At 35.4% G+C, this 8359-nt stretch overlaps 3 protein-coding genes across 3 annotated transcripts; 2 read left to right on the top strand and 1 right to left on the bottom strand.

Moving 5' to 3' along the window:
- The first annotated feature begins 669 nt into the window (after positions 1–669).
- Positions 670–2814, top strand: Gasu_62350 (uncharacterized protein). Its single transcript, XM_005702582.1, has 3 exons — positions 670–1347; positions 1503–1530; positions 1897–2814. The coding sequence occupies exons 2-3, from the start codon at positions 1513–1515 to the stop codon at positions 2173–2175; spliced, it is 297 nt and encodes a 98-aa protein (XP_005702639.1). The 5' UTR covers positions 670–1347; positions 1503–1512; the 3' UTR covers positions 2176–2814.
- Positions 2815–4389: 1575 nt separating this feature from the next.
- On the top strand, positions 4390–7084 carry Gasu_62340 (archaeal ATPase). The gene has a single exon (XM_005702581.1). It carries the CDS (start codon positions 4479–4481, stop codon positions 6450–6452), a length of 1974 nt encoding a protein of 657 aa, XP_005702638.1. The 5' UTR covers positions 4390–4478; the 3' UTR covers positions 6453–7084.
- A 104-nt stretch (positions 7085–7188) lies between these two features.
- On the bottom strand, positions 7189–7930 carry Gasu_62330 (uncharacterized protein; the record flags this gene model as incomplete). The annotated part of the gene is made up of 1 exon (XM_005702580.1): positions 7189–7930. A coding segment is annotated over one exon (90 nt), but the record flags the coding sequence as incomplete, so codon positions are not given.
- Between the last annotated feature and the right edge of the window lie 429 nt (positions 7931–8359).

The raw sequence follows: 8359 nt of genomic DNA, 5'->3' as shown, positions 1-8359 counted from the left end.
CTACTTGGAACTCAGAGCTCAGGAATCGATGGATTGTTCTAAAAGAAACATTTGCAGAGCTTAAAAAAGAAACGCAGATAATAGAAATTCACTTGTCCAACTAAAACAAACGACGAATTCGCTTTAGAAATTAAAGTCGGAAAAGTTTCACTAGCAAACTTGAATCAGGTCCACAGCCTTGACAATACTCACTGAAACTTCCTTTCCATCCAACAATCAAACCATTGTGTTCATTTCTAATTGGATTGTTATGAGAAGGATCGCTATGTATTGTCTCCTTTCACTGGAGATATATTATTTTGAGTGACTAGTGAGTTTTATGAAAGAAAATATTCCACTTGGAGATATTTAAAAAGTTTCTGGAACAATAAGTGTGCTAGATACATTCAATCTCACATCTCAGTATTGTTGTGAAACGAGAAGAACAGTGTCGTATCAAAGGTCCTCTCAACTCCCTAGCGACACTGTAGCCTTTTAACAGAGTTGAGTTTGATCAATCTTGTCTCTGCAAGGTAAATTTCAAACTACTTGTGAGCCTATTTTGATATCAAATCAAGAACGGGTTTTGCTACAACCAGCTTTTGACTCGTTCTCGATCTGAGAACCTTTCTTTGTTGGTCACTCAAAATTAAGGAAAACTCCTTAAAGATGTAAAATGGTCATTTTCCAATTTCAATGACATTAACTCTGTTTGGCTTGCGTTGTGAGAACTAGAACCTTTCCTTCTATGCAAATTACGCTCAAGGAGCAATCTTTGTTCGATTACGAGTTATAAAGAAGAATAAATCGTATATTCAACTCTAGAATTGGAAAGTATACAGAGGACAGGACAATAGTAAAAAACTGACCAAAGGTTGGGAATACTTTTGTCTATACACAAATTCGTACATAAACTACTTACGTCAAGGAGGATCGAACCTCAAACGATTCAAGGCTATTGGTTCGTTCTCCACCTAAAGAACTTTTTGAGACTTTTTGACTAGAATAACAACGGTAAAAGTGGTGATGCTTTTGCTTCTCCTTGCACATATATTTCAAGATTCACCTTTCTTTGTTACTTTGCCAAGAGGAGATGAAAGATTCTTATTTTTCCATTGTTTCTACGTTTATATTCTTTTCTTTTCACTAGTAGACGAAATTTATCGAGTATATTTAAGAGAGTAAGACCTTTACCAGTTTGGATAATCACATTATCAATTTGACTCTGCACAATTTTATTCTGCTGAATAATACAAAGTTGAAAGAGACATTTTCCTTCTTTTTAGAGCAATTTGGATAAAAATATCTTTTCTTCTTTATGTTTGACTTGTCCCTATTGGAAATGAACGTTTCTTGTATTTATAGACAGTTTGTTTATACAAAACTTTGAGTTGTCTTTGATTCTTGTTATAAATATCTAAAAAGAAGCCTCCACTAGTGTATCCATCTGTTTATATTTCGCGAGAGTCTTCTGCCTAGTGTCTAACGCGAATGACTTTTGTATTATGACTCACTTATTCAAGGAGCTGATGGATGAGAGAATGGAAAAGAGTAGGAGACAAGTGGAGCTAAACAAATCTTTCCTTGAATTTGCAGAGCTTTTAAAAGTTTTGTTTTCTTCGTACTGGAAGAAATAAGAGTCCTCTTGGAGTTATCCATGCCCTAAAGCAGCTTTTTACTGTCTATAGTTTGCTTTCTTATCTATGTTCACAATTTGTGGTTTCTACAAAGTTCAAGAGAAGGCAGTGAAAACCTTTAAACGTAAATAGTCATGTTTACCTTCAAAAATACCTCAACTATATAGTGGGCTACCTGGAAGAGACAATTCAACTATGAGTCAAATGCTATGATGAAAAGCGAGAAGAGAATAGATAGGATTGACTCGATTGAACTGAATTGAACTTTTTTGAAAATAAGTTTTCTCTTAGCAGAATCCACAGTATCAAATATCACTATTGTCTGCAAGTATTTTCAGAGGAGAAAGAAACAGGAGTTGTTGACTCCTACAGAAATTGGATATTGATGATATGCACTTGTGTGCAGGAGAATGACTCGGTTAATACACCATTGCAATCTTTCAAATATTTCGGAGATACCTTTAAACACAATTCAAAACTAAAAGCTTTTCGTTTGAAGGCTATTTTTGGTGTCAATTTGCGATATTGCAGAGTTGTAGCAATGATTCAAAATGAATAGACTATACATACATACATGTTGAATACAACTAAAATGAAAAATATCCTTTCTTGTCCAAATACTTCGTAAAGTGTTTACCGAAGAATATCTCAAAACATTCTTCAAGTGTCTGCTATGTTGTCTTTCTAGTTTGTTGAAAAAAGACTAGTAACTCCTTTTACTATAATTCTCAAAGACTGAGACAGAAAAAGTTGTTTGTAGATTTCACTTGGACTGTCCTTCCTGTCTTTTGTTAACTGAATAGAAGAGAGTTTTCCTCGGTTTTAGACCAAACGAAAAAAGTGGCGGCAAAAACTTGAGGCTTCAACTTGAGGACCTACACTGCGGTCTTAAAAAGAGTTTTAGCTTCTTGAAATTCGATAAAAGCTTAGATTCCTTTCGTTTTTATGTGTTTTTTTCAAACTGCATTTCTAGCCTTGGAATTCATATGAATGGCTCCTACAAATATGAAACTTGTTGGATCCAAGAGAAAATATAGCAAAGGTAAGAACAGATACTAAAAAAGTATTTAAGTTTGCAATTCAAACTCTATCTCAAAAGTACTAACAACACTATATATCCAAACGCTGTTTTAGTGAATTAGACTGAAAACTCACCGATTCTCAGACAAGGAAAGTAACCCGGTTGCAAAGATGATGTTCGATCTAAAAAATTTCGTTTGACTATTTATAGTACAAGAGACATCTTCAATGATTCAACCCATTTGGACACTGAGACAAGAACTTTCTATTTCAGACAATCACCATTTACATAGGAGTTCTATTTATATTGCATTGCAAAGGTCAACTTTGAGAGTGGAACAGAATTGTTTCTAATTAGTCAAAGGAAACCATATCCAATCTTGAAGTATTGTCATTCCACAACAATCACTTGACCGATAACTTAGGAACTACAACGTCTTTCAGTCAAGAGTCATGTTGGGTAAAGGTTCTTCAATATGGAGTGGCTTTCAGTTGGAGAATTGCTGAAGCTTTCAAGTTGGTACACTACTCGACCTTGACTCAAGTATAAAAGACTTCTTCTTTAGTAAAATAATTTTTTGGCTCTGTCTTTTACTCTTTTTTCAGCATCGATGTGCAGAAAATGAACGGTTATAGTTACTACATTTGAAGCCTTTATTGATATTTTTATATAAGACATATTCACAACTTGGTAAAAGTCGAACAAAGAATAGACAACTTGTGTAGCTATTACATCAATAATGGCTTGTATTTAATGATAAGTCAGTATGACAATCTACATCATACTCTTATCCAAACTCATTTGGATACTTTTGTATTTATAAACTGTGCTACGACCAGTTGCACATAAACAGACTTCCTATTCATTGCAATTATCTGTTTCCCACTGTATTTCGTGTGTAACTTACAAAAGGTTTGTATCTTATTAGACATGTATATAGGAGTTTACTTATAGGATGGTGTGGAAGATAGTAGAAAAACTCTCTTACAGTATACAAGCCATAGAAAGAGTACCAATCAATCTAATTCACCACAAAAACTCATAGAAACCTATTTCTTGTCTATAGTAAAAGAAAGTTTCTAGTTATTACAAGCAAGAAAATATTCCGGCTTTCTCTCTGTTGTCATTGTGAGTCTAGAAGTGTCAAAGAGATCAGTTCTACCAATCACCAAATAAACCAATCGCTCGAACAATAAAACATACACTCTCTTCCAACTCCTTTCTCCTCCTCCAAGTGTTTTGTTCTTAGCTTCTTTGAAAGTTTTTCGGTCATTGACTTATTCATTAGTTGTGAATTGATTTCGGATTGGCGTCGGCGTGTAAAATGAGTTTGAATGAACCGTTGATAGATAGAAAAGAAGATGTTTATTCTATTCTTCGAGCTTATTACTACCAGTTTTCTTGAGTTGGGGGAGACTTGAATCTTTTACGTCCTGCAGCTTGTTTTTCCCCTCACATCTTTGGAGCTGGGAAGAGTTTTGTTGGTGAAAATTTTTTAGAGTTTTTAAAAAAATTCGCCGACGAAGAAGAAGAGCAGACGAAGACGGAGGTTTTCAACAAGAGCTCATCGGGAAAAGTTGATTTGAAGATTTTTTCTTGGAAACACTTTGCGGAAAACACTTTGTCAGTTTGCTTTCAATTAGAAGAGAGCTTTTCTCGTGCTCCTTTTCCAAGGTTTCGAAAGGCTTTGATGTATAATATTATTTTGAACGCTTACCGACCAAATGGTAAAGGTATGGCTGCTCTTGAGATTGTTGAACACGGACGCGTCGATGAATTTTGCTAGTGTTGTTTTTTTTGATTATCTTCTCGAACAATTTGAGAAACAATATTTATTTTTGATGATAGACGAACTTAGCCAGTTGAGTTATCTCACTAAATACTATAGTGAACTCGGCGAGGAACAGTTCATCGAGTCTGACCCAAAATATGTACCTTTTCGGAACTTCTTCCGCATTTTACGTGATTTGTTGATTACAGGGAAGGTAATTGTCTATTTGGCAGGTCGAACTGCTGAAATCTCAGCCCCCTTGTCTGATACTCGCTCCAGTAGTGTCACCCTCCATATGTTGCGGTTGAATCCCTTTAACCTCCGTGATATTAACAAATATCTTGAGCTGGCAAGTTATGATGGAAAGTCCTTGAAGGACTGTTTATTGCTCTCCGATGATTTACGACATCGATTCGTAGAATTGTTGAAAAAGAAGACAGGAGGTATTCCGTTGATTGTAAGGAATACTTTACTTGCCCTAGTAGGGAAAGTTGCAAACTTATCTCAACCTGTTGTCAACAATGACAATATGGAACCCTTATTAGATAGAATCTTTCGCTTGGTACTACTCGAGTCGGTGACGTTTATTGTTCCGGAGATACTAGATTCCGCAACCCTTCTTCGATATCAATTTGTCCTTTTGAATTATCAGCTCGGAACAATTTTTCCAATTGACTTTGTAATTACTCTATGTGGAACGAGAACTTATTTGATGGACTTGCTTGCAACTTTTGGGTTTTATTCTGAAAGTTGTGGAATTGACGGGATTGATATGGGCATTGAATTCAAGATTGGTTGTTGTGAATTTATATTGAGAGCTCATAGCAACTACAACTTTTTCCGTGAGGCTACTGAACTCTTTCCTTTATCTCCGTTTAGTTATATTCCCGACACTTCAACAGCAAAGGGAGTCTTCTTTGAATTTGTATTTATGAAGATCTTTCGTTTTCGCTTATTAACTTTTCTTCATTCTAATTCCTGGCCTATTGTACATTCTGCTATTCCAGGAATTTTCCAGGGTTCTTTTATTGAACAGGACAATGTTTCTTATTCTATGGAATCTACAAAATCTTATGATATACCCATCTTGAGAAATGTCTCTGATTCATTTTCTGACTATTATAGAGAACATTTACAACGTTGTGGTATTTTTGTTCCAAAAGATGGCAATTCTAGTGGTCCTGATGCATATGTTGTATTCCATAATGGACAAACACGTTATGTTGTTGGATTTTCATTTACATTTTATCACAAAACTGAATTTTCGAAAGCAAATATTAAGGAAGAAGCCAAAAAATTTTTTAAGGGAGTTGTTTCCGTTTTGAATGACGGATCTTTTTCATCTGTTCAACTTTGTTTTCAGTTTGTGGTGGTAGTTTGTACTCGATATGATCGATCTGTAGGTTTCTCTGTTGAAGAACAAAATATTGTTGAGGATGCAAGTTATTTGGTAACTGAACATTCTACTACTGGGTCAACTTTGAATGAAAGTAGTCGATCATGTATGCAATTGATAGTTGTTTCCCAAAGGAACCTTGAACGATTTTTGGGAATAGATAATGTCGATATTTTGAGGAAAATTGGGAAAGCAAACCGAGAAGAGTTCAGTAAAGACTTTTCAGTATGGTGTAAAACTGTCTTTGAGTCGATGTCCAATGAATATGTTTCATCTTTGGAAGCTGCGCAGTCAAATGTTATTTCAAGAGTGGCTCGACATATGGGACGGAGAATAAATGATGAGAATCGTATGCGAATGGAAGGTTTTCAAAGTTCTATACAACTGGAAAAAGATAAAACAAGAAGAGAACAAGTATCGAGTGGTATAAATACACATTTTGACTGGAAAGAGTTTCTTTGCAAGTCTGCGTTATTACCGGAAGAAGTTGCCACTCGTTATGCTTTGACATTTCCTCGTATATTTGGAGATAATCCTCAAGTGATTCGAAGAAAGTCACTAGAGTTGATGGGTATACCAGAGCAATACATTCAAAAAATTCTAAGAGCTGCAGTATTATTGAAAGAAAACACAGAAATGAAAGAATAATCAGCTGCTTTCAAATTTGTGTTATTGAGGGACATTCTTTTTAGAACATAGAGTGGAAGGTGGTAGAGGGGGAGAGAGAGAGAGAGAGAGGGAGTTCTTTGTGCTTTTATTCTAATTGAAGCTTACAACAACAAAGCTTATCTCTGTTTGTAAGCTTTTATATTTTTCCATGAAAACGGACGAATAAAACTATGTTTTTTGTGTTGAAAAACGCTGGTTGAGTTTAACTAAAAAGAGAGGATGTGTGCACTCAATCTTCGAACTCATTGTTGTTTGGCTGGCACGTAAAGACACAAGCTTGTCAGTTATGCAAATTGGTCATCTTTTGAATACTTGAACGAGCAAGTTGAGAACATAAGTTTCATTGACTAAGAATTTGCTTGATCTGTTTGTGGTTTCTATGCAAGGAATGATCCAGAAACTACTTCGTCGTTATTATACCTAGAATCTTTAGTTTTTTCACTATTTATTGCAAATATGCGTCGAGTAACTTCTACTTGTATCTAGCAATGCCAAGGACATATATGTGGCTTGTTCCGTTCTGTGAAATCTTCTCAATTTTGCTTTTTCTTTCGGAAATTTTGTCATGTTTATTTTTCTTATGAATGTATCCAATGGTTTTTATTTTTTGTTGCAAAGTTAGCAAGTCATCATAGTCTCGTGAATAATGTTTGAAAAGTTGAGAATTTGGATGTAAGAAAGTGAAGAATATATATATGAGGACCATGTTATACTTATAAAAAAAAGATTATCTATAAATAAATAAATGCAGTACTGAATAAAAATGACATGTTGGTTCAGGGAGACTATAGAAGAATAAAGATTCTCTCTCGATCAATGCCTTATTCGAACCTTCCTATGCATTCTAGATAGCAACACTCTTGAGACCGTCATGCGTTTTGAATCACAATATGAAAGCCACAGCAAACAACGATTCTTCTGATGAATTTGAAGAGGGAAATGTATTCAAAAATGGCCTTGACAATTGAGAAGCAGAAGAGTCCAAGGCCAACTATGAAATCTAGTGAAGCTGCCTCAAGGGGACGTAAGTGGTAAAAGTTTCAAAGATTAGTGATAGCCAATGTAATTGAATCCTTGTTCAGCTATTGTAGAACAGCCTTGACAAAAAAGTCTTCCATAGACGGGACTATAAGGGATTCTTCGAGTACGTGATATGATATAATGAGAACCTTTGACAGACAACTTTGCTCTGCACGGTGGAATACTTGAATTTTCGTTCCGGGCACCACTTTCAACTCAATACAACAACCTTGTCGATGAATTGCGCTACTGTTATGACAGGCAACCTATGCAAACTTTCACTGCATCTAATATTATTATGCTAGTCAAAAGTGAACACAAGAGTTTGATTAGCAGAGACATGTGACTCAACAAGAATAAAGGTCCTCAAATCGACCAAGGAGCTCACTTAAAGTCGTTAAGGAATTGGTTGCTGAATTCTGTTCTTTCTTGAGGCTCTATCACCAGAATTAAAAGAGAATATACTCTTAGGACACAATTTATGACCAAGCTTTATGGAATCCTCAAGATTTCTAAACTCGAAAGAAAAATGCTGGTTAAACTCAACTTGTTTTTGCACTTGCAACGACAAGTATATGTTTTGTTGCCGTTTCTTCACAATCAGTTTCTTTGGCCAACATTGATTCCTTTTGTATTCTATAATAACAAAAATTTAAAAACACCTATTTCTCTTTACACTTGGCTTCTCTTTTCATAGAATCCTAAAAAGCAGTACAAAAAAACGTACGGCACTTGGGGTTCCCGAGTGATCCCTCACCTCAGTACTAACCAAGCCTGAGGGCGCTTAGCTTCTGAATTCGAAATGGGTTCAGGCGCATGTGCCACTAGTATGGCCGTACGTATTCAGAGAGGTGTAAATACTGACT

Source organism: Galdieria sulphuraria, assembly GCF_000341285.1.
Source record: "Galdieria sulphuraria unplaced genomic scaffold scaf_120, whole genome shotgun sequence".
Lineage (NCBI taxonomy): Eukaryota > Rhodophyta > Bangiophyceae > Galdieriales > Galdieriaceae > Galdieria > Galdieria sulphuraria.
Note: the sequence above shows the minus strand (reverse complement) of the source record. Positions and strands in the feature narration are given on the sequence as shown.

What these genes read in the sequence shown, in the direction of transcription:
- Gasu_62340 (XM_005702581.1), top strand. Translation starts at nt 4,479, where the DNA reads ATGATAGACGAACTTAGCCAGTTGAGTTATCTCACTAAATACTATAGT.